This window comes from Ruditapes philippinarum, unplaced genomic scaffold (assembly GCF_026571515.1).
Source record: "Ruditapes philippinarum isolate M1 unplaced genomic scaffold, ASM2657151v2 ctg2859_1_1_1_1, whole genome shotgun sequence".
Taxonomy (NCBI): Eukaryota; Metazoa; Mollusca; class Bivalvia; order Venerida; family Veneridae; genus Ruditapes; species Ruditapes philippinarum.
The window spans coordinates 31,937-59,184 of NW_026852940.1; the positions used below are offsets into that span (position 1 = coordinate 31,937).

A 27,248-nucleotide genomic window follows, 5' to 3' on the forward strand; every position below is an offset into this window, starting at 1 on the left:
ACATTTTAGTCGTTTAGAATGTAAAATTTTTTCAATGAAACAACATTTAGGCATTTGGGCTGATGACAGTATCATTTAATTTAAAAAATTTAATTAAGGGGTTTTCCAAATTTACTTTTAAAAAAGGAACAAATTCCAAAAGGCTTTCTTTTTATAAAAAAAGTTTAATTTATTTTTTATTTTTGTTAATCCCATTGTCTGCGTCTGCATGGTCAAAAAGCTTAAATTTTTCCTTGGGCATCAAAATTTTAAAATGTTTTCTTTTTGAAAGTGAAAGATTTTTCTCTTGGGTCGAATTAAAATGATGGCATTCAAACCATTCCTGTAAAATGAAATAGTTGGCATGTCTGATAATTTATCAATCGTTAATTCAACTTTTATCAGATTCTGCAATTTCAGATATACAAATTGAATAAATACTTAATGGGATAAAATTCAAATGGTCTGAAATTGATTTTGTTTTACTGGTCCATAAGTTGAATGAATTGTTTATGTTATCTGCTTATGAGAGAAGCACATTATTCAGTTCAATTCAATGAAAGCACAATAAAAGCATAATAAAAGAATAAACTCAAAGAAGTTCTTGGCATCGCACACGCAGCATCACGCATATGTGCGTGATTTATTTCTTTGAAATATATATATTATGGTTTTAATTAAATTAAAATTACTTACGTGGCATTTTACTTTGTTTTCTATTTGCTATAGCTTACTAAACTGTCTTTGGGTTAGAATATACTTTTTTCTTTGAAAGCTTTCTTATAGAAAAAAAAGTTGTACAGTTGCAGTGTATCAGTCCACCATAGATATATTATTTAGCCAGTTGCATATAATCAAAGAAATTCCAAGCAGAGGCAAAAGATGTTTTTCGAATAACATAATCAATCATTTAAACTGATTGCAATTTATTCCAACACATTAAAATGTATATAAAACACAGCTACAGGTATATAACCTTGCATTCGTTCATAACTTAAGTCGGTCGGCTGCTTAGTAGAAGCGTACACACGTACTGAAGTTTATATTACATCAAAAAGTTATACACTAACACTGATATTTTTCTGACAAAATGTATCATTAATGTTTGTATAAGATTAGATGCAATATATTTATCATGTATCTACAAGGAAATTGATTAAATTCACTTTAACCTCTAATTTAGTTAGGTAAACTAATCGAATTACTTTTTGCAGAATCGGGGAACCATAATGCGTGTAAAACAGAAATAATTATTGTTGATGAAACAGATTTAATTAAATTTACCTTTTTTGTAATAAGTGGTTTAATAGTTTTGCCATAAATTAGTAATTTGACATTTATTCTAAATTACAGTACCGAGAAAAACGCTCATTACCATATAAAAAATACGACATGTAAAATGAAAAATTGTTGCTAATTCGTATATCAAATTTACAGCTGTCTGTTTAATTATAAGTCTAGGCCTTAGTCGCTAGTCGCCCTTATATTCGGATTTCAAAATTAAAGTAAATATGACTAGATTTCTTTTGTCCATTATCTTACTGCTTATTTGTTTTAACTGTCTTTAAAGCGCCTGCTTCTACGTTGTACCAATATTTTTATACTATTTTTTTTACTTTTTATACAAGTATAAACATATTTGTGTTTGTTCCCAAAATGTGTGACAAAATTATTAACTCTGTCAGTCTCGTGTTTTGAGAGTGCAGTGATTTTCAAGAAATCTTCTAGAAATCTTATTGTTGAGCAAGAACAGGTAGTGATTTTCGAGCAATATGTGTTAGTTTATATAGTTTATAGTGTTGCTCTGTCAACTTGTACGATTTTAGACAAAAGTTTGCTCCAGATATATCCCGCCATTTTTGAACTGTTCTTACATGATACTTTTTTGAATATAATATTGACCTGTTATGACTAGGTCTTGTTAATTTTTATATAATCGAGATAAATATAGTTGACTTTGAAATCGGTACGTCATTGAATATTAAAGTACTCACAGTATTGATGTTGTGTTTGCGTGAACAAAGCTATTTCTCCTTTATCTTATTCTTTACATTTTCCTTGAAAATAGATATATTTGTTCATAAATAAAGTCGCGATTCAAGAATGTATGTCTTTTTTTCAAATGTCTTTGACGTGATCATATTATGCATGCTGGACCTGAAATGACATGGTAAATACTTTTTTTATTTCAACAGACAAAGTTGTTGTTTAACATTTAAAATATCAATTCACAATTTGGCTGATCTGTCTGTTACTTACATAAATATAATATTTTAAGCTTGATTGTTTGACTGCACCTCATTTTTTGTCATCGAGATGTTTGAAAAAGAGATAAAATGATTTTTGATTTTAACCATTCTTCAGGTTTCTGCAAAATCCACCTTTAATATCAACAGTTATCGATTATCCGACTCATGCTCTCTGATTCTTTTATTAGTTATAACATGTTCTTTGCCTTAGGAAACACATAAATGTGATGTAATGTTTTGTTTAAGTAGCAATCAATTAAGATAATGTAAAAAGCTCACGGGGAACAATGATGCCAATTACCAATATCTAGGATCTTATTGCAATAAACAGTAAGGTGTATTATTTAACGACTTAAGGTCTTTGTGTTTCCGACCCAGTAACATGATTTCAGTACAAATGAAAGCGTTGTTTGAAATATTGTAATTTTACTAAAAAGTGCCTCAGCACAGCTAGCTAGGTGTTTGCAAATGCGTTTCAAAACTATTGAAATTTTCAAAACAGGGCAGCTTTTCACTTACCTACCTACCTACCGTTGTTGTCAAGCAAAGCATAGTTTTAGACATTTAAGAATTTACCGTGTGCATTGAGACAATAACTACAGTAAGTGACATACGTTGCAATAAAATAGTATATAATAATGGTCATAACAAACATAGATGAGTTCATGTGAATATATCAATACAGTGTAAGAACATATCAAACTGATTCAATTTTCCATTTTGGCAACATGTGTTCTACAACTTTAATAAAGGATATATAAAACTGTACTACAATGACCAAATGTCCTTTGAGTATTCCGTAGCCGATATAGTAATTATCACAATGCCGGAATTGCTCACTGGACACATTTAAGTCTGACTTATCTGACAGTTTCTTAACGAAACAGACGCATCATTAGAGGCATTTTGGCTGATGAAATTATCACAAATGTTAATAAAAGATAATTCAAGGTCTTTCTAATTACATTTATAATAGGATAAAATGGTATTGCATCCCCAAACTGGAATAAAGATTTTCTGTTTGATAACAGGATTTACGTTAAACGATTGACACTAATGGTAATTGCAAGCTTACGTCGTCCTCCCTTAGCACCGGCTTAAGCAGATTTCAACATTTAAAACAGACAAATGTCACTTACTATAATTTGTAACAAAATGCATGATATAAATATACAGCAACATACTTAGTTCTTCATTTCTAGTCGACATGATAATATCAAATTTCTTATTGATTTCATATAACATCCAATCAAATCATTTAAATATTTTCATTGAAAGCGTGTCTCGACTTTTTAAGTTTATATAAGATTGTCTAGTTTATTAATGTAAATGCTACCTCAGGGATAAAGTTATTTCTGTAAATATTTCAATGAACTTAAAGGCAAAAAATCTTTTCATAGAATGATTGATTACTGAAAATTTATCTACAAAAATATTCTCTGCACGTTTTCACTAAATAAACTCTTTCGTGAGAAGTTTTCAATTTCATTTTATCTACTATAACAACATAAAATGCTTAAACATTTAAATGATTTAAAATGTTTTCTTTTTGAAATGTTCAGATAAATATCTTGGCTCGAGATATTTTTGAATTAAAACATGAAATTCAACTTCTCTAACATAACATAGCTGGCAAATCTGATAATACTACTAACATTAATCATCAATTCAACTTATATCAGATTCTGCAATTACAGATATAGAAATTTGAATGAATATTTTAATTAGATTGGTCTACAATGGACACATTTTCAATAAGCATTACAAATATTGGTAAAAACAATATAATTGTATCGTATGGATATTCTTATGAAATATATCTGGAAAACAAAATGTTGATAGGTTTATAAACATTTATGTGATGAATAGTAATACTTCGTTCAAGAACCGTTTATTTTCTGCTATATATTGATATATCATATCGGATCATGTATCTAATATGTACTAACAACATCAATATATAAAATGGAGAGAAATAAAGAATCCATAAAAACGCATTTAAGAATCCCTAAAAACGCACTAAACGAAATATTTAATAGAAATTGTTGCAAGTCGGTTTGATTGAGCCTATTCGTGGACGGTGCTGGAAAGTGCCAGTTATTGTCCACACCCCCTAGCACGACTTAAGCAGAATTTAACATTTAATTTTGGCTTTGGTGACATTTTTATTTTAGAAACATCCGCAGATGTGTTCATATGGCGGTCAGTCTTTCGTGGTTAGTTCTCACATATGATACTAAATCAACATAATTATTTCTGGTATTACATAATTATAGAACAATTCACTTTAACATCGTAAATTTCAAAAGTAACAAAAAATGAAAACGGTATATTATGAAAAGATTGTATGTCAATTTATGTTCGTTTAACATGAAATGCCCCTTAATTATAAACATAATTATCATAAAGAATGCCCGGTAACATGGTCCCTAAAGTCAACTTGCACACGCAGTATTTTTTTTCAACGTATTCATATACATATGAAGTTATAAACATATGATTTGTTTAACTGAAATACTCAATTTTCAAATGGTAATGTTACAATATTTTTAGATGATTATGGTGTTATAGTAGTATAATTACATATTTCCACAAAACGTAAAATCTAATATATAACATAGATTTTACATATTTTGATATTTTTTTTACAAACTATTTAATACTGTTCGTATTTAAAAGCATGTTCAAATGTTCAAATCCTGCAACTATGAATGAAAGTTGATTATAGAAGATTAGTATTGGCAAACTATATACGTTATTTTTAAGTTTCGCTTGTTAAAAAAGAGTAAATATGTTACAAAACAACGTGTTGTTCGCTGTTGTTAAAAATAATATAGTATAAAACAGAATTATTGTCGATGGAAATATAAACCCTTTTTGTAATATTAATGGGTTTATAATTTTGCCATTAATTAGTAATTTAATTTATTCTAAATTATCAATTATTCGAACTCGTTTATTCCTGATTCGTTTGTCAGTTAAAACCTGTTTACTTGCCTTAATAAAATACAAAATGTGATGTAAATGTTTTGCTTTAAGTAGAAAATTTAATAAAAGATAATGTAAAAAGCTCAACCGGGAAACAATGTGCCCAATTACCAATATCTAAAGGGGGTTTTAAATTTCAAATAAACTAAAATGGCTATTTCGATTTAAGGGCTTTTTTTCGACTCAGAAACATTATTTAATTCTAAAAAAAAAATTTAAGTTCAAATTAAAAAAAAGGGATTTACACAAACTGATTTTTAAAACTTGAGCATTTTTAAAAAGAGCCAAATTTTTATTTACCTAAAAAGCAAAACCTAGGAGTTGGGATTAAAAAAAATGTTTTTAAAATTTCCCAAATTTTCAGGGCCCTTGTTGACCAAAAATTTAAAATAATATATTTTTGCAATCAAGTAGTTTCATAATACTGGTTTAAAGCAAACATATACATTTTTTGTGAAAAAATTTATACGAAGGAACCCCTTCAAAATGTATCCAAAATTTTCCCCTTTGACTTTTTATCCCCGGGAAATCCCCCGGGTTTTTTAAAAATGTAACCCAAAAAGTTTACAAAAGTTTTTGAAATTTTTAAATCCCGATTGGTTTAACCCGACTTGAAAAAAAATGTATTCTAAAACCAAATTTGGATTTTCCCTTTAAAGCATTTTTCCCGTTCTGACTTTTTTTGAATTAAAAAAATCACTATAAATTTTTTTAAAACCCAATTTTTTGAATTTGCCCCAAGGCCCCCAAACCCCACAACCCCAATGGGGGTTCCCATATTTTTGGAAAAAGGGGCCTAAAAAAGGTATCCCTTTTTTAAAATCTTGCCAAAGTTTAAAGAAAACAACCCAAAAAAATTTTTAAACCATTTTGGGTTCCTTTTTGGTTAAAAACTTTGGCTACTTATTCCCCTTAATTTTTAAATTTTTTTTAAAAAATTTCCAAATTCAAATTTTGTTTTTTTTAAAATTTAAAAAAAGGCAATAATTTTTTAAACCACAAAAAACCAACCAAAAAAAAAAAACTTTTGGGCAACAAAAAAATGTTCTTTGGTTTTAAAAACTAAAAAAAGATTTAAAAATTATTTTTAAACCTTTTAAAAAACCCAAAAATTGGCCCTTAAAGGGCCAAAAAATTTAAAATCTGAAAGCATTAATTTAAACAAATTTTTCCAAATTTAACCAAAAATATGAATTTAGGGGGTTTTAATTTTTCTCATTTTTAACCCCCGTTATCACCAAAAATTTAATAAAATTTGAAATTCAAATCATCCTTTTAAAATTTAAAAAATTTTTAAAAAAGAGGTTTAAAGAAAATTCATTTTAAACTTTCCAAAAAGGGCCGTCTATCCTTAAAGAGGAATTAAATTTTTTAATTTTTAAAAAGTTTTTTTAATAACCGGGAATTTTTCTGGGCCTTCCCAATTTGCATTAGTAAAAAAGGAAAGCCCCTTTTTAACCATGCCCCCTTCCCCAAAAACCAAAAAAACCCTTTAAAATGTTTTTTCTCCTTGAAAGTTAAAGGGTTAAAATTTTTCTTGGGTTCCGAAAAATTTTAAAAATTTTAAACCCCTTCAAACCATTCTTTTTTAAAATGAAATTTTTTTTTCCCCTTCCTTGGTTTAAAAACCAAAAACGGGTTTAATTCAAACTTTTTATCCCGGGTTCCAATTTCAAATTTTTACAAAATTTAATAAATTTAAAAAAAAATTTTCCCAAAAATGGTTTTTGGAAAACTTTTGAAATTTTGTTTTACCCCGGCCGTTCCATTTTCCCAAGAAAAATTAAAATTGTTTGGTTTTTTCCCCGCTTAAAAGGAAAAAAAAAAGCCAACCCCTTAATTCCAGTTTAAATTCAAAAAGGAAAGAAATAAAAGCATTTTTTTATTAAAAACAAAACCTTTAAAGAAGTTTGGCATCGCCACGCCGGCCCTCACGCATATTTTGCCTGATTTTTTTATTTTTAAATAGGGTTTTTATTATTTCTTTTTTTAAATTAAAAAATTAAATTACGTAAACATTTTACTTTTTTTCTATTTGCCCATAGCTTTAAATTAAAATTCCTTTGGGGTTAGGAAAAATATAAAAACGTTTTTCTTTGAAAGCTTTCTTATAGAAAAAAAAGTTGTACAGTTGCAGTGTATCAGTCCACCATAGATATATTATTTAGCCAGTTGCATATAATAAAAGAAATTCCAAGCAGAGGCAAAAGATGTTTTTCGAATAACATAATCAATCATTTAAACTGATAGCAATTTTTTCCAACACATTAAAATGTATATAAAACACAGCTGAAGGTATATAACCTTGCATTCATTCATAACTTAATTCGGTCGGCTGCTAAGTAGAAGCGTACACACGTACTGAAGTCTATATGACATCAAAAAAAAGTTATACATTAACACTGATATTTTTCTTTAATGTTTGTACAAGATTAGATGTAATATATGTATCATTGGCTGTATCTACAAGAAAATTGATTACAAACAAAATTCACTTTAAAATCTAATTTAGTTAGGTAAACTAATCGAGTTAATTTTTGCAGCAAAGGGGAACCATAATGCGTGTAAAACAGAAATAATTATTGTTGATGAAACATATTTAATTAAATTTACCTTTTTTGTAATAAGTGGTTTAATAGTTTTGCCATAAATTAGTAATTTGACATTTATTCTAAATTACAGTACCGAGAAAAAACGCTCATAACCATATGAAAAATACGACTTTTAAAGGGAAAACAGGTTGCTAATTCGTATATCACATTGACAACTGTCTGTTTAATTATAAGCCTAGGCATTATTCACCAGTTGCACTATATTCGGATTTCAAAATTAAAGTTAATATGACTAGATTTCTTTTGTCCATTATCTTACTGCTTATTTGTTTTAACTGTCTTTAAAGCGCCTGCTTCTACATTGTACCAATATTTTTATATATTTTTACTTTTTATACAAGTATAAACATGTATGTGTTTGTTCACAAAATGTGTGACAAAATTATGAACTCTGTCAGCCTCGTGTTTTGAGAGTGCAGTGATTTTCTAGAAATCTTCTAGAAATCTTATTGTTGAGCAAGAACAGGTAGTGATTTTCGAACAATATGTGTTAGTTTATATAGTTTATAGTGTTGCTCTGTCAACTTGTACGATTTTAGACAAAAGTTTGCTCCAGATATATACCGCCATTTTTGAACTGTTCTTACATAATACTTTTTTTGAATATAATATTGACCTGTTATGACTAGGTCTTGTTAATTTTTATATAATCGAGATAAATATAGTTGACTTTGAAATCGGACTGTACGTCATTGAATATTAAAGTACTCAAAGTATTGATGTTGTGTTTGCGTGAACAAAGCTATTTGTCTGTAATCTTATTCTTTTCTTTTTCCTTGAAAATAGATACATTTGTTCATAAATAAAGTCGCGATGTAAGAATGTATGTCTTTTTTTCAAATGTCTTTGACGTGATCATATCATGCATGTTGGACCTGAGAAATAACATGGTAAAGACTTTTTCATTTCAACAGACAAAGTTGTTGTTTAACATTTACGTGTTCTTGATATATCAATTCACAATTTGGCTGATCTTTCTGTTACTTACATAATTATAATGTTTAAAATTTGACTGTTTGACTGCACCTCATTCTTTGTCATCGAAATGGTTGAAAAACGGTTAAAAGAATTTATGATTCTAACCATTCTTCAAGTTTCTGCAAAATCCACCTATCATAACAACAGTTAATCGATTATCCAACTCATGCTCTCTGATTCTTTTATTAGTTATAACATGTTCTTTGCCTTAGGAAACACATAAAATGTGATGTAATGTTTTGTTTAAGTAGCAATCAATTAAGATAATGTAAAAAGCTCATGGGAAACAATGATGCCAATTACCAATATCTAGGATTTAATTGCAATAGACAGTAAGGTGTATTATTTAAGGTCTTTGTGTTTCCGACCAAGTAACATGATTTCATACTTAAGTACAAATGAAAGCGTTGTTTGAAATATTGTAATTTTACTAAAAAGTGCCTCAGCACAGCTAGCTAGGTATTTGCAAATGCATTTCAAAACTATTGAAATTTTCAAAACAGGGCAGCTTTTCACTTACCTACCTACCGTTGTTGTTAAGCGAAGCATAGTTTTAGACATTTAAGAATTTACCGTGTTCATTGAGACAATAACTACAGTAAGTGACATACGTTGCAATAAGATAGTACATAATAATGTTCATAACAAACATAGATCAGTTCATGTGAATATATCAATACAGTGTAAGAACATATCAAACTGAATTTTCCATTTTGGCAACAGGTGTTCTACAACTTTAATAAAGGATATATAAAACTGTACTACAATGACCAAATGTCCTTTGAGTATTCCGTAGCCGATATAGTAATTATCACAATGCCGGAATTGCTCACTGGACACATTTAAGTCTGACTTATTTGACAGTTTCTTAACGAAACAGACGGATCATTAGAGGCATTTTGGCTGATGAAATTATCACAAATGTTAATAAATGATAATTTAAGGTCTTTCTAATTACATTTATAATAAGATAAAATGGTATTGCATCCCCAAACTGGAATAAAGATTGCCTGTTTGATAACAGGATTTACGTTAAACGATTGACACTAATGGTAATTGCAAGTTTACTTCGTCCTCCCTTAGCACCGGCTTAAGCAGATTTCAACATTTAAAACAGACAAATGTCACTTACTATAATCTGTAACAAATACATGATATAAATATACAGCAACATACTTAGTTCTTCATTTCTAGTCGACATGATGATATCAAATTTCTTATTGATTTCATATAACATCCAATCAAATCATTTAAGTATTTTCATTGAAAGCGTGTCTCGACTTTTTAAGTTTATATAAGATTGTCTAGTTTATTAATGTAAATGCTACCTCAGGGATAAAGTTATTTCTGTAAATATTTCAATGAACTTAAAGGCAAAAAATCTTTTCATAGAATGATTGATTACTGAAAATTTATCTACAAAAATATTCTCTGCACGTTTTCACTAAATAAACTCTTAAAATGGCACGTGAGAAGTTTTCAATTTCGTTTTATCTACTGTAACATAAAATACTTAAATATTTAAATGAATTAAAATGTTTTCTTTTTGAAAAGTTCAGATAAATATCTTGGCTCGAGATATATTTGAATTAAAACATGAAATTCAACTTCTCTAACATAACATAGTTGGCAAATCTGATAATACTAGTACATTAATCATCAATTCAATCCATAGCAGATTCTGCAAGTACAGATATAGAAATTTGAATGAATATTTAAAGTAGATTGGTCTACAATGTGCACATATTCAATAAGCATTTCAAATACCGATAAAAACAATTGAAATGTATCATATAGATATTCTTATGAATTAAGAAAAGAGTTCTAAAATGATTTAGTAAAAACATTTATATGATAAAAAATAATATAGATATTCTTATGAAATAAGAATAGAGTTCTAAAATGATTTAGTAAAAACATTTATATGATAAATAATAATATTTCAGACCACATTATCTTCTGCTATATTTTGATATGTCATATCGGATCATATATCTAACACTCACTAAAACATCAATATATAAAATTAATATTTCGTGGTAAGTTCTCACATATGATACTAAATCAACATAAATATTTCTGGTATATTACGGATCTTCTATTATAGATCAATTCACTTTAACATAGTAAATTTCAAAAGTAACAAAAAAATATGCAGTTATGAACAAAACTTATGTTTTGTTTAAATGAAATACTCAAATTTCAAATTGTACTGTTACTACATACTTTCATAATTTTAGATAAAAGATGATTATGGTGCTATATTAGTAGAGTTACATATTTCCACAAAACGAAAATCTAGATATTAACATAGTTTTTACATATTTTGATATTTTTTACAAACTATTTAATACTGTGGTATTTAAAAGCATGTTCAAATGTTCAAATCCTGTCTATGAATTGAAAGTTGATATAGAAGATTAGTATTGGCAAACTATATGACGTATTTTCAAGTTTCGCTTTGTTAAAAACAGTAGATTATATTACAAAACAAGCGTGTTGTTGCTGCTGCTGCTGCTTTAAATAATAATATAGTAGAAACGAAACTTTGACCTATAATTTTCGGGTATCAAATCCTCAAAGCCAGTTGAATAAACTAAAAAAAACTTTTATGACGTAGACGGAGAATAATAATCAATGTAATCATATATATGGACCGCGTCACGACAAAACCAACATAATGGGTTTGCGACCAGCATGGATCCAGACCAGCCTGCGCATCCGCGCAGTCTGATCAGGATCCATGCTGTTCGCTTACTGACCCTATAACAAGTAAAGAAACTGATAGCGAACAGCATGGATCCTGATCAGACTGCGCGGATGCGCAGGCTGGTCTGGATCCATGCTGATCGCAAACCAATTATGTTGGTTTTGTCGTGACGCGGCTCAATTATTAATATACACCTCTTTGTTCTTTTACGTAATTTGGTCGGCCTTGGAGAAGTAGCGTACACGCGTAGGGAAATTGATATACGTGACAAAAGAGTAATACATATCCTCTGATTGATTAATGGCAAAAATTATAAAGAAGAAAAATATCGTTTATGTTTATATTAAATTAGGTAATATTTAATAAGCAGTTTCTGTGCAAGAAAATTGATTACAAGCTTATTTCATTTTAAACCTCTTGTTTATGTTTGAATAACTCATTAAGTGTTTTACATGCGTGTTGAACGTTAATAAAGTTAAATTTACAGATTTGTGGAACAATCATACGCGGTAAACAGAATTAATTACTGTTGGTTTTTTTTTGCAATGTATGAAATAACATTCATTTTTGCTATGGATTTAATTTTGCCAAACACCAGTTATTAGATATTTCTTCTTAATTACTGTAAATAACTGTACCGAAAAAAACCGCTCATAATCATATGAAAAGAAAATAACTTGATAAAAGCCAAAGATTCGAAGTCGTTCATCAAATAACACGAAATATATTAACAACAGTTTTGAAAGTCCTGTTAAAAAGTATGCAAATGAAACATATGACCTGATCACTGTTGTATTGATTAAAACAATATCTGTTTTCATCAAAAATTGTATCACGATAATTATAAATAGATGATCAAATATAAAGCTTGCCAAACACTGTATGTAACTAAAGTGTTTTAATTAAGATTTGGGTTTGAAGCGCTTTTGTAACGTGATGATTTATCACAAAAATAATCAAACTCTTTCAAGGTATGCGAAGGTAACAAAAATTACACCTAAAACGCAAATAAAATTTATACAGCTTCCAAGCTCCTTTTTCTGATTTAATGTTGGTTTGTATTTAATTTCTGTTAATTGCTTTGTTTCAGCTCATTGATTTTGTTTACAAACCACTTTTTTACTGTATGCACCTCACCTGATGCATAAAGTCCAGCAATTTAGTCGCCTTTTACGATCACACACGGATAAACGGTGACTGCAATTCTGATGCCTCAACCCGTAAATGCAACCCCTAAGCCACAAGGGGGACAAATCGAATTAAGAAAAAATACAATAGAATAAGGCACTATGATCAAAACTTGATCAAATTAAGAATACTAAAAAGAATAGAATGTCATTTGTTGATATCATTAACCTTTACCGTATAACATATTAACAAGTTGAAGTTTACATTGCAAGAATCTTATAAAGTTTTATTGTTTTACAAAAATGTTTAAAATTAATGACTGATTTTTAGATCATAACACAAAAGTATTTAATGCCATTTTTAAGATATAATCTTAACACCTAAACTTTTTTCAAAGAGTGTTAATTAGATTAAGGTTAGTAAATAACTGAAAACGCAACCTAACCATCATAGCAGTGAATTACGAAATCATCATTAAATCTTTCTGAAATTGACTCCACCAAACGAAAGCGTTTCTCATGAAATAATGAGATCAGGCCTTATTCATCAGGAGCGCTTATTTTTGGATTTTTGACATTCAAATTTTATATTAGATGGATTACCTTGGTCTTCTTCCCAATTACAGAACTCATTTTTTTTCTCAACTGTTTCTACCAGTTTTTTGTATATACATGTTTTTTTTGTAAGTCATATGGAACAAAACATGTATCATTAGAGATAATCATAATCATAGAATATGTGGGTGTTGTGTTTTCTTGAAATTAACGGTAATAAGAGTGCATTGTATATTTCATTATTTTTTTAAGAAATTTTAAGTTTGAGCAAGGACAGATTGGTGGTGATATCGAAACAATATCTATTGATTTATATCTTTGTTATGTCAACAACTATGATTTTACTAACAGAAATTATCCAAAACTTGATAACTGACTGGTTACCAATGTATTCCGTCATTTTTTAAATTGTACGTAGATGAAATGGTTTTTTAAAAAATAAAGGTATATCCAAAAACCTGTCTATGTCTACATCTTGTAAAATTAAGACCACGAGGCTCGTTAGTTTTATATTAAAGAGATAAAGATAATAGACTAAAATTTGGCTCAGTATCGTTAGATATCAAAGTATTGATGTTGTGTTTGCGTGAACAATACTATTTCTCCGTTATCTTTATTTTTACTTTTTTCTTGAAAATAGATATATTTCTTAAAGAATAAAGTCACGATATTAGAAAGTTAGTCTATTTTGTAATGTCTGCTATATCATGTTGTAAGCATGTTTTAACTTATGTTTTAACTTATATTACATGTGAAAAAAATACTTACTTCAACAGACAAATTTTACGTTTTTATTTATCTGTCTCTAGAAATAGAGATAGGTAACAACATGCGTCTGTCATCATTTTGGAGCAAGACAGGTCAGCGGTTCCAGACTCTTTATATCTGGCTTCTTATTTTATATCTCACAATAAAATTTTAGTTTTAAATTAACAAAGTCAAAAACTAAATCAAGACAAAAAAATGTATACAAATCCTGCTATAAAAGGTGTTTAAATATGCCAACGTAAAAGTTTCTTAACTTAAACACATCGTTCTTGTCAGGACTGACCTATTTGTTAATATAACAAGAGAGACCAGTGTACATAGCAATATCTTTAGTTAAAACATAAAATTAGGTATAAACTGTTTCTACTTTAACTCGTTGATAAAACCGAAAAAAAGATAAAACAAAACAGAGCTGTTCAGATCTTTGAAACAACTTTCTTCAATTTTATTTTTCTTAAAAATGATCCTTCTTATTAATTCTTATTTCATTATCTTTTCTACATTATTCCTCGTATAACTTATCCAAGTCAATTTTGGTAATCTTTCTTTTACTTTAATAGACTTTCAAAATTTTATTATTCATACTTATTTGTTTGAGCTAGTTTCATTTTTGTGCGACCAAATGGTTGACGAACAGATAAAATGATTCATGATTCTCAATGATTCTGCTGTAAACTCACTCTTTAACAAAGACAGTTATCGATTAACCATCTTGTCTTTCCTGATTCTTTTATCAGTTATTATAACATGTTCTTTGCCTTAGGGTAACACATAAATGTGATGTAATGTTAGTATAAGTAGAATTCAATAAAGATAATGTGAAAATTCCCTGGAAACAATGATGCCAATTACCAACATCTAGGATCTAATTGCAATAAACAATAATGTGGAATAGTTTACGATTTTAGGTCTTTCTTTCTACGTTCATTCGACCCAGTAGCATGATTGAATGATTTGGTTTTAAATGGGATATTGGTCTAGAACATTTTGTTATTACCTGCTATTATCTGTTGGATCCAACAGATCAAAAACTTGTGGAACAAGCGTGTCTTAGGCGGTTAACTTGAACCCGTAAAGTGGCAGTGTTTTGTTTTTAACATTCATTAAATTTTATTTCAATGAAAAAGAATTATTGTAACTATTGAATAGAATCGAATTTATTTAATTTTTTTAAACAAAACAATATACTTAATGAAATACACGTGACAACAACAGTAATGAATATATACAAGGCCATCTACGCTTGTTATCAAATTTGTTATTTAATAATCCAGAAGCTCTTGTCATGTAAACGATTTATTATTTGCTTAATTTATTCTGTTGTCATTTCATTCTCTAATTCATTTACCTTTTAACATTTGTTGTTTGATTGTTAATTACCTCTTTTCATGTAAAACTATTTCTATTTTGCTTAATATTTCTCCTGCTTTTCATTTGCATCTTTAAAATCGTTATCTACTTTTCTTCCTTTTATCATACTTTTAATTATTTCTCTAAGAATACGTATAAAAATATGCATATTATATATACTAGATGCATCAGAAAAGTTCAAGAAGACATAACTTTAACAACTTAGGTTACATATGACGGCTCATGCCTAGAACTGATTTCATGATGCTTTTGTCACACAAAAGAAAAGCTTCATCTAATTCAGTGCATTTGAAGTATATGAGCTTGTATCTTGTATCTTGTTAATATTATAATTTTGCCTAATTGATCAGTTGAAAACATTAAACGTGTTATCACACTAGAATAACGTATCAATTACTTCAGACAAGCCGGTGATATTTCAAAAGATATGGTGTTAAAGAATTAGACCACGTGTCAGCATTTCTTTAAATACTAATTCCATTTTCAGGGAACAGGAATGCAAATTTAAGAAATAGACGTTATACACTATTCATATATTCGTATACATTTCAACACAAAATATTAAATATTTTATTCTGGTATATTAATTGTTTAATCTGTACTTTTTAAAAACAAAACGACACAAAATATCAGTACAAAAACTACTGAACTGTCACATGCTGTTTTATTGCGCGTTTCTTTATGGTTATATAAACTTATCTATCCGTTGATTAAATAACAACACATGTTCTTTTGAATAATTTATTTTCTCAACCAAACTAACGTTTTTACTTAAAATCAGTTACTTAAATGCCATGTTTAGAAAAAGCTGCTTCAACAAATGGAAAAGTAAGAAAAAGAAATTAAGGTAGAACATAAGTGCCACATGATGGTTTTGTGAGTAGAAATCAATCAAGCTTAATGTGATATTTGTGCGAAAACATCTAAGTTTCATATCACCTATACCTGTAATCTAAATGCAAAAGATACAGATATACCACTTCTGTCATAAAAGAGCCATGCTATCTTTACTTTAATGGATATTTTCTCTTTAAAACTATTTCATGAAGTGCTATTATAGAGAAGATACATTTTCTTTTATAAATCTGTTTGTAGAATAATAAATTATACTTGTTGTCCTGATATCATAAATAGATGCATAAAGAATTTTTTTGTTTAAGGTTTTTTTTCCGCCATAAAGTCTGACTGAATTTACCTTTGATTCTGTTTGTTGCTTTTATTGTTATCTGTGTAACATTTGTATAATTTTTGAAACCGATTGAAAAACAATAATGAGAATTAAGTAGCACAATGCTCTTTAATGTTTATTTCATTGTTCCTAATTTATTGTGAACAGTTGAACGTTTAAATATGAGGAAAATAGAAGAATCTATGTAAAGGTCATCAAGGGAAACACCAAAAATCATTTTAAAACTTAAATTGTTTTATGCTCTTTCGAATAGACGAATATTCTCTTCAATACACGAAAATCCTTTGGACAAACTTTTATTTGAATAATTCAAAAATAAATACATTTGAAAATGTTTCGAAGGTTTTCCTTATATAATTTTCTACAAGTTTTTAAAGGACAGCTTATATCAAACAGATTGATTGAAATTAACAGTTTATTCTGACTAGAAAAATTTGGGAGAGATTCCTTGAGGCCGCCATAATGAAAAATACAGGACAACTCATGTTAAAATATTGTTGTAACATATATTGTTTGATTTGAGATTCAATATAATTTCACAATGTATAAGAAATCATAAAGAAGCAAATACGATAGATTTGCTGTCGGCTGCTGCAGAAAAAGAGAAATATAAATATAACTGATGGTTTCAGTTTGGACACTTTCAGTCTGATAAATGTAATTGTTTGCTTCTATGTGTTCTAAGATGCTATATAATCAAAGGTGATTTAGTGTGTCGGCGGATAGGAACAAGGGTTCTGTCAGAACGTATTAGATGGTATTGGCATCTTGATAGAAGAATGCATCTTACTTTTAGACATATTGATGCATGTAAATTATCATGTGTGATGATGTTTTGTTCTTTTTTTTTCTAAATATTTTTCTTATTCGTTTATTACATGCATTTCAAAAGCTCATACTACGCACATGCTGCAGAAGTTTCTTACAATCTATGCTATGTGAATTTCTGTACATTCTTTCACATTGGGTATTTCAGAGATGGTTTGGACTTCATTGTAAGTTTCATGTTTTAGGAATAACTTAGTTTAAACTTGAGGATACAAAACACGCCCCTTACTACGAGATATACTGATGTCACGTGGAGTTCAGATTATTTATGTTAAAAATATAAATTGTGTAACAGATATTTCAACCAAGAAAAGTTCGAAATTATGATATTCGAGAGAAAGAATCTTTTATTTTAAACTTCTTTTATACAGAGATTTTAGTCAGTTTGAAAAACAAATGTATACAAACCATTACTCAGACTGTTTATGTAGATAGTTTTGCAAAGAAAACATTTTACATTTGTAACAATACAAATTTCAAAATAACTTTCCAAACTGTCAGCTGATAAGAAAAGGGAAAACGAGAATTTACATTAACAACCTAGATATATCACTATAAAACCAATGTTATTTTCCATGGTAAGAGACAATTTATATTCAAATAAATACTTGTTTGTCATTATCGAAAATATTTTATGTTATTTTAGTTTTGCAAATAAAGATTTGAATATTGAGATGCATATCACATAAAGAACATTAAATGTAACTAATATTTTGCAAGGGTTTTCGAAGATTTTATGATTGACGTACACGACATGAGTGTTCTTTCGTGGACATTTACTTTATATCATTTTTGCACGACTTAAATTTTATACTGTCTGTCTCGCATTTGTCTTCTGTTCAGGTAAGAAAAAATGTGTACGTCTTTGTCAAGAATAGAGAGCAAAATCCTATTATATAACAATAAACGATGCTTATTACTTTTCTTAAAATAAAAATGCATTTTTCGTCACGCTTCAAGATCTTTTGATATTATTTTGACAGTAAACTGAAAGCAAATCAAACGTTTGGGAAACGCTGATAATGCTACGTCTATTTTATATAACATAATTATGTATAATATAAAGAAATGTTTGAATTTTATTTAACGACGATTGCAAACACATGATGTCATATAATGAAATAGTGTCATGTTTTTTGTTCTAATTTGCATGTTGACATGAATTCTAAGTTGCACGATGACATGAAATGAAGTATATACTTAAAACATTCGAATATCATCTATTAGAATAGTTCATATGAACCTTTGTTGGCGTGTTATGTACCCGAAACATGTATACAAACTTATGTAATACTATAAAAATGCCATCTTTGTTGCTGGAAACAAAAACCCAAAAGTTTATTTTTGTCAACAGAATGGTGTCTTTCATTGTTATGTGTAGAAACCAAAGAAGGTAATAAATTTTTTGTTATATTGAAAACATGTTTTAAAATCATCTGAAATCATTCCAAATACAAAATTGTTAACAGAAAAAAGATTGAATTTTATGAGGACATTGCAATTTACAGGTCATTATATCTTGACTTTAACGTGCAATGGAACTCGATTTTATTATCACCATATGCAGTGATTAGTTTTTTTTTACATTTTTGATTGATATTGATTTTATTTTATTAACTTTCATTTTCGAGAAAAATTAAACGTCTTTCACAACATTTTCTATTTTTTTTATCAGTATACTTATAACTGTATCACCAGTTCAGCATATGTCCATCAGAATTATTGGTATAACACCATTTGCACGATTTCCAAGCTCTCGATGTAAGGCACACAGAAAAATTAAAGCCACGTGTTTTCGAGACTGACACGCAACAGGAAATTCATTAATCCGCCATTAATTGATCACTTCACATCAGCAGGAATCATTAAGTCATTGTCTAGCTGCTCATTAATTGCAATGTCATCTTCTTGTGCTTTCGAAATCAAATTAATCTAATCCTTATTTGGTTAGAAAATCTGTAAATATATAATCAGTTCAATAAAAACAAACGCTTTTCTTAAGCTTTCGACGTTTAGTCTTCTTCAGAAAAAATTGACGTTTGTTAGAAAATCTGGACATTTCTTATTAGCTGAAAGGATCGGGATTGCAAATGCTTAAATGCACAGCTTATTCTCATGTTTAATTCATTCAAATTTTCAAATTTTGTAAAAAAATAAACAAAAGTGTCAATCTCTGGAAAAAAAACTTTGGAACATCGTTAATTCATATGAAAAAGCAAATATATTTATAATTTCGTTTGCCGTTTCCTATTACTGATTAACAGAATTCTGATGTGCATGTTAATAAAAATCGACAACAAATTTCAATAGTTGCATTGTTTTATTATTAAGAAATTCAGTGTAATTGATTTAGTTTGAAGTAATTTTGTAAAACAATCTGGATTGCACCAATGAATCAATATATAGCATTAAGTGTTACTGTGTCCTCTTTCATTTAGTTTACGTGACATCTAAATAATGATATTTTGTTTTAATAATACATAATATATGAATACATGGTTTTAAGATATATGTTACTCACTCTGTGTATGTATATCCCTTTTAATTGAGATACATGTATATGTTGTTGTTATTTGCATTCAACTAAAGTGCATTTGTAGAAGTTATATTATATAATTATGCAAATCGACCTGATACGATTTTCGACAAAATAATAATAACAAATTTATACATAAAGTCATTCGTCATCACTTAGGGACATTAATAGAACTTTTAGGGAAAATACAGACTGTCATTTTAATTTGTTGCAATCTTTTCCAAACCCTTATAAAATTATAAGGCCTTTTAGAAAAGGGAAAAAAAAACGCAATTTTTTAATCGCCTACAAACGTCAAGAGACAAAAATAATCAATAACAATTTGATATAATTCATACTGGATATAAAATTTTCGTTATGACGAATTAGAAAAAGAAATACGAAGTATAAAAGCATCAAATCTTCCTATTTTTCAAACCCTTCCCAAAGTTTGATATGTGGTAGTTAGTAAGAATTGATGTAAACGTTATTATTATGGTATTCAACTGTATATGGTTATCAAAATACTCTATTTTAAGTTTCAAAATAAAAATTTGTTTTAAGTGGTTTAAAAAAAAAGAACAAAAATATTCAACAATGAAAAAAAAACAAATTTTTAACAGGAAAACAAAAACATTAATAAAAGTTTAAGGGAATAACAATTTTTAATTTTTCAGTATATCTGCTAATGTTCTGTAAATCATATTCTTATCTTACGTACATCTAAATCAATAAATTAGATAGAATAATGTACGAAAAGATACAAATAATTCATATTGATATTCCATGCACGTGTTAATAGATATAAATCGGCAAATTAATTGAGAAACAATAATACTCTTGAGTTATTTTTACATACAATTTGTACCAGAAAATACTCTATTGCTGTACTGGAATCGTTCACTGACTGAGAGTGATAACGTTTTTGCATTATCGAATTAGCACTAATCATTTGTTGCCAATTACGTGTTTTGTGGATTGAATAATATACCATTTACTCTCTTATCATTTCTAATGAAAGTAATATATTGGTACTAATTATTGTTCCGCCTAATGATTATCTACAGTACATCTTTTGTATTAAGATATTTCGTTAACGTACATTCATGACCTATTAGAACAATATTGTTTTTTCTCCAGTGAAGGGTAAACTGTTTACCTACAATAGTTCATCTTGATCTCCAAGAGAGATTATCCTGACCAATTATTGTTTTCCTTTTCGTTTAACAAATGTTGTATATCTTTCTTGTATATTGCTACCTTTGGAAAATACTTTTAGGTAATAATAGTTAGTGTATCTTTTTTCCAATAACTACATTTCTGAGGTTTATTTCTTTGATATCGTAAAGTTATATTTCCTAGCCACATTTTTATGAAATTGGATAACAAATTTACTGTTCTAGCAATAATGTTATGAATTCCACACTTTTTTTATCAATTGTTTTCTATATTTACTCTAATTCTGTAAATTTGAATGATAAATAAACATAACGTAATAAAGATAAAAAAATCTATTTCCATGCAAATATTTGCAAGAATTCCAAATCAAAAGCTAGTGTTATTAGTTTTAAGACGTACAGATTTCCATCAAGTTCGATTTAGTCGCTCTAGACGGCCGTCTCGTATAGGTATTCCAAAATCATTCCATTCGATTTGATCAAACAAGAGATAAATTTATCAGAATGTATAATCAAATTGATCATGTCAATTTAATTCTTGAACGGATATCAGAGCATCCTATTTACATATTTACTTTGCATTTTCCCTAGGTTATATTAATGATCAGAACAGTATTCGAGAGATTGTGACAATCAACACAGTCATGAAAGAATGAAAATCAATTGTACTGTATAAAAGTCATACGATAGTTAGTATTTACCAAAGATAGCAGTGACTCTAAATACGAAGTGTGGGTCAGATGATACTATTATATCATATAAATTTACGTAATAATTTGTTTTTTATATTCTGTAGCATCAACTTATTGTTATATTTACCAGAAACTAATATATTTATCTTGAAGATACAAAGCGTATTACAAATACGTAATTAATGATAAGTAAAACAAATACAACGCAATGGTGTATATAATAACAAACCCAACCAACCTGTTACGGGACAAACTATCTGTGCAAATTTGTTTTTTCTTGGCTGATTGCCGTGTATAAATGGAAGCTAATTGGACCGACTGTTTAATTATAAATTATCTAAACATATCCCTCATGTGAATCGTTTTCAAGCAAAGCCAAGCTCTCACCACGTTGAGTGGTCGGTGTCATTAAACATTATCTGTCATACGGATACATCATAAAAAATGTGAAATCTTATTAAGCATTAGAGAGTGTTTCCCTATCGATGAGATAAAAGTTCTGAGAGTTGATTACCACGCGAGAGAATGCCTAGGAAATATTTCTAATGTTTGCAAGTCTACAGAAATAAACTTTAGCAATACAAGTTTGATGATTGCATATATATTCAAAACACAATCGTTTCTGGAATATATGTTTACTCAAATACCTTCGTTGTTTGCATACAGTTAAAATATTCTCGTTTATTGGAAGTAAGTGCTTACTTTTTAAAAAACGCGAATGGTACTATTAATAACTAAAACAATGACCAGCTAGTTCAAGTGTATGGAATATATGCTTTTGTGCTTTTAGAATAAACGTAATGGGTTTGACATGTTTGTTCAATAAAAGATAAAGAGGAGATAGTATTAATGAACGATTATCACAGTCGTAACCTCCTCTGGAATTGAATCTAACGCGATATTTTGTTATATTCAAAATGTATCACGTCTTGGGAAAATAGAAATGTTTGTTTACTTTAACTAACTCTTAGGCAGTCAGTATGACTGTGACAAAATGAGTCAAAATATATGCACCAAATCATGGAAAATGGAGATATAGTTCCGATAATTGGCAGGAATAATGCGGTATGTATTCATCCTTCAATCATATTATTACGGCTTTAATATAAAGAGTCATTTGAGACAGAATATATTTTGAGAGGTTTCTAAAATAAATTCAATTTTGTCAGGACAGAAACCTTATGCTACATCTCTTGTCGTTTTTCAAGTGTAAAAACACGTTTTCTGTTGTAATAAAAGTTGAAAATTGTTTATCATAATAAAGAAGATACGTTTTAAAAGCTAGAATAAAAAAGTGAGGATAATGTGGCAATACCGCGAGCGACGTCCTTCTTACTTCCGTAATCGTTATTTGTGCAAACACATTATAAAATACATGTATATCATTTCTCCTTTTCATTCATTATTAGTAGTTTGATATAATTTACAATTTCATTGCAGTGAAGTTTCATATCAGATTTGTAGGCAAAGACACGACATTAACTTTTTCTTCACTGTTGATATAGATAGATATATTTTCACTGTTGATATAGATAGATATATTTTCACTGTTGGTATAGATAGATATATTTTGTGTCGGATATAGAGATATATGAGAAAGTGTCGTCTGCCAAAATCATTACATGTTTGGCAATGTCTCTTTGCGCTTTTGTCTACTAAATTGTCTTATATCGACCAATAATGAAGTTTGTTCTTTAAAATACAGTTAGAATAGAATGGTTGCATAGGTTTTATGACACGTAAATTCAAACTTACACCTAAGAATGATGAATGAAAGGCTATGTATGTGTATGAGGGGATCATCCTAGTTATTTGTTTGTCTGAAAACTTTAAAAGTTATCATGGTTGAATACCCATAATAACATGTGAGTGTGTAAAACACCTATGGTATTTATAACAACAGAGCAATGGGTACATAATTTGCAGATATATCTTTTAATCTCTGTCTGTCCAGTTTCGCTATACACTTATAATAATAATGAATACAGTTGTTTATACTAATGTCACATTAAAATTGTTGTGGTCACGTGATCTGTACATATTTGAGCTTTAACATGTGTTTTTATTGCATAACACGTAGTTTTACATTATTGAACATTTATTTCTCACTATTACATTCTATTGTTTTGTATTATACATGATTTTAAAACATACAGATTGTGTGTTTTTATACTCGAAAACATATATGCATTGGTTTTTCTTTATGTATATTAACTTGATGAATATCAAAAAAAAATAAAAATAGAAATGGTCTTACATCCAATGCATTTTTTGATAAATTGATGTGTTTCGAATATTTTTTGATGGAAATGTTTACATAAAGTTACGTATGTGGAATGTTCATTCACCAACTGTTTGTAACATGATAATATGTTTATATAAATTCAAAGATATTCCGACATAATTTATCTACAACTGTGAATCGAATCTTTGCTTTAAAATAAGAAACTCCATTTATTATACATTTATACACCAAACTAAATAAAATGTCTTAAAGGCCCATTATGCCTCAGAAATGCTTTTATTTTTATTTCTCAAAAGCTTTTAAATTTTGGTGTCCAAAATGTTACTCATTGGCCAAAAACCTGAACCATCTTTTTCATTATCATTTGTTGATGATCATGAAAAGTATAGTTATAGCAAAAAGTATTTTGTATGAAAGTCAAAATACTACTTTGTTTACATTTTGTTACATTTTGCTACTTTTATGACATATTACTTCACATGAAACGCTACCTTTTTAAAGATACAAGTAACAAGCATCTAACATTTCTTAAAAACCATTATTTAAACATTCTTAAGTTCATATTTTCCCTAAAGAAGTAAAAATGTATTTGTTTCTTAGGCATAATGTGCCTCGTCCCATAAAGTAAAAGAGAGTAGAACAGATGATTAGAATATTTCATTTGCTTCTCATTCATATACAATTTACATACATGCACATATACAATTTACAGAGCAGTCTTATAACATTTATGTGACCAATCAGTTGCTGATTTACAAAAGACTATAATAATAGACAATGCTATAAACTATGCTGCAAAATGAATGCATTAAGTGAATGTACATATCATATAGATCACATTGAAAATGTTATAGGAATTTGATCAATGCATGTGTTTCATGTCGAAAATATCAAATTTGACTAGTATGATATTCCATTTTATCTTATAATCATTACTACTGTCAAAACGTTAGATAATGCCGTCTCAATTCCAACGTAGACATTTCTACAATAAGATATATTTTAAAAGTATAAAAAGTAATAAAATGTAAAGGAAACTAAATACTTCTGAACTAAGTCTAAGAACATCAAATTATATCCGGTACTTATGTTTTATAATGTGATAAAACAGACTGATTTATATATCATTAACATTTCGTTTTTTTCAGAACTCTTCAAATAACTGTTAAATCGTTTATCGTACTCTGATATTTTGATAGCTAGATATATATTGGTATTGGGTATCTTGCAAACATATGTAATTCCATTCAAAATGCAGTAAATACATTTTACATATTGTTGATGAATTGATTGTTTTATGCATCGAATAGATAGAAAATTCGATTTTAGCAAAGAGTAGTTCGATATTTTCATTTTTCATCCGTAACCTACCGGAACCGGAAGTGATGAAAGTCTGATCTATTGTTTATTGTTGGAAAAGTACTGATATTTATACTGATATTAAAATCCCTTATTCTTCGAATGGACTATTCCAGCCGTTTCACAAATTCAGCAGGGCAAATTGATATATTTTTGGTTTGGTAAAACTTGAATGTTATCAATATTGTCTGCTTTAATATGTAATCATATTTCAGTCTGATAGAAGCACATAAACGAAGAATAAAACAGTCGTGCCCTGTCGTCTGCTCACTTCAAAGTTAAAAGCGTCTGAAACAACAGTTCTAAAAATATCGCACCTAATTCTCTCGCAGCTTGGAGTTGTGTAACTTCAAAGCCAATTATTATCAATTCAAAGGGAGTGAAAAGTTCAAAATCCTAAGTAACATCTGCATATTGTTATTCGTCGGCTAATGTTTTTAAAGGAAGCATAAGATGCCGATTGAAATGTTTTAAAGGGACTCCTCTGAGATTATTTGACAAGACGAGACTGTAAAGAGAAAATAGTTTTTTTTTAAGATTTATGTACAGTTTGGTAAGGGTCTTGACCAATAACATATGTGCAAAATTTCAGATCATTCGTTCAGTCAGTTTTCTAAGGATGATAATTTAAATTTTGAAAAAATGACCCCAAAAAACGTTTTTGACTCAAATCAGACTAAGAATAGCACAATAATACGATTTTTCAATTTAATTCCGGGCACATTATTACTTATCGTTTGCTTACCTAACCTTTTTATGTGTCCCAATTGATCTATTAGACTTTATTAGTTTTGTATTAAATTTTAAGTTTTTGGACCTCTGTGGAGTGTCTTTAAATTTAAAGTCATATTGGCTCTATTTATATTTCCTCTATGTTTTTTCATATTCTTTTATTCGTATAGTAAGTCCGTAAAGTCTGTATGACATATTAATACAAACCTGGCGACAGTCTGTTGATTTAACCCATCAATAACAAACCTTTCACAAACAAAATGATTAATTTACCCAATTCAATATTGCCTGTAAATCGTTAAGATAATAGTTAACTAGCTATAAATCGGCAAGCTTGAATTCATTTATTGTAAATCTATTTTGTAAGGCAGCCCGCGTATGTAAAAGAAGCTGGTAAAGATTCTGTTCAATTTATCCGCATTTACTCATTGATTACACAGAGCGTACAAACTTTTAATACCGTCTGAAAATAGGAAAATCAAAGTGCTGCACCTGCGTTACAGGCTTAATTCTGTAGGTGCTGGTAGTTAGGGATAATTAAAAGAAAAAAGAAAAGTTTTTTGCAACACAAGGTTTATATGGCCGACAGTAACAAACAAACTGAATTATACCAAACTTCGGAAGCAAAATAGAATCAATGTAATGAAAGCAGTAATTTATTTACGTTGGTAACTGATACTATTATTTTACAAGGCAAACGACATAGTCAATTTCGGTTTTGAATGTTTGAACCGTTCAAATCAATTCAAAGAATTGTTTCAATGTTTACAGTTTTTAATCATTTGATGACGCATTTCACCAAGTCGAAGTATACTGGTACAATTTCAGACCACTAATTATTATTATTTGCTGTTGTTGTTATTCTTGCAATAATTACTAACGATTTATTGTTCAATTTTGTATAAATGAAATTTGTTATTGCGAAATTTGAACGCTCTAAATGTAACCGTCGTCAAAAAGGGCTTTTCCACTATTTCTAGAACCAATGTTAGTCGGAGTAAACGGCGTTTCACAATTTCACTGGACCTTGTTAATAAATGCATCAGTTACGAATAATACATTTTATCAAAGTTGCCGCTTTTTTTAGTATGTGTGAAAATTGGTCTAAAATAGTTCCGTTTTTCCAAATGAATACAGATATTACAACGGAGAAAGCGTTGGCAAATTAAGTTT

At 28.6% G+C, this 27,248-nt stretch overlaps 1 protein-coding gene across 4 annotated transcripts in view; it reads left to right on the forward strand.

Annotated features, from left to right (window-relative positions):
* Positions 1 to 27,248, forward strand: part of LOC132728820 (atrial natriuretic peptide-converting enzyme-like) — a 96,193-nt gene that overhangs the window by 24,265 nt on the left and 44,680 nt on the right. Inside the window, exon 1 of one of the 4 annotated variants that reach the window (XM_060714503.1) lies at positions 22,011 to 22,804. The exons of the other annotated variants lie outside the window; for them this stretch is intronic. Within the exon in view, the coding sequence (XP_060570486.1) occupies positions 22,748 to 22,804 (57 nt within the window). The 5' untranslated portion in view covers positions 22,011 to 22,747. Of the gene's footprint in view, positions 1 to 22,010; positions 22,805 to 27,248 lie in introns of those variants that run through there. 4 annotated transcript variants of the gene reach the window in all.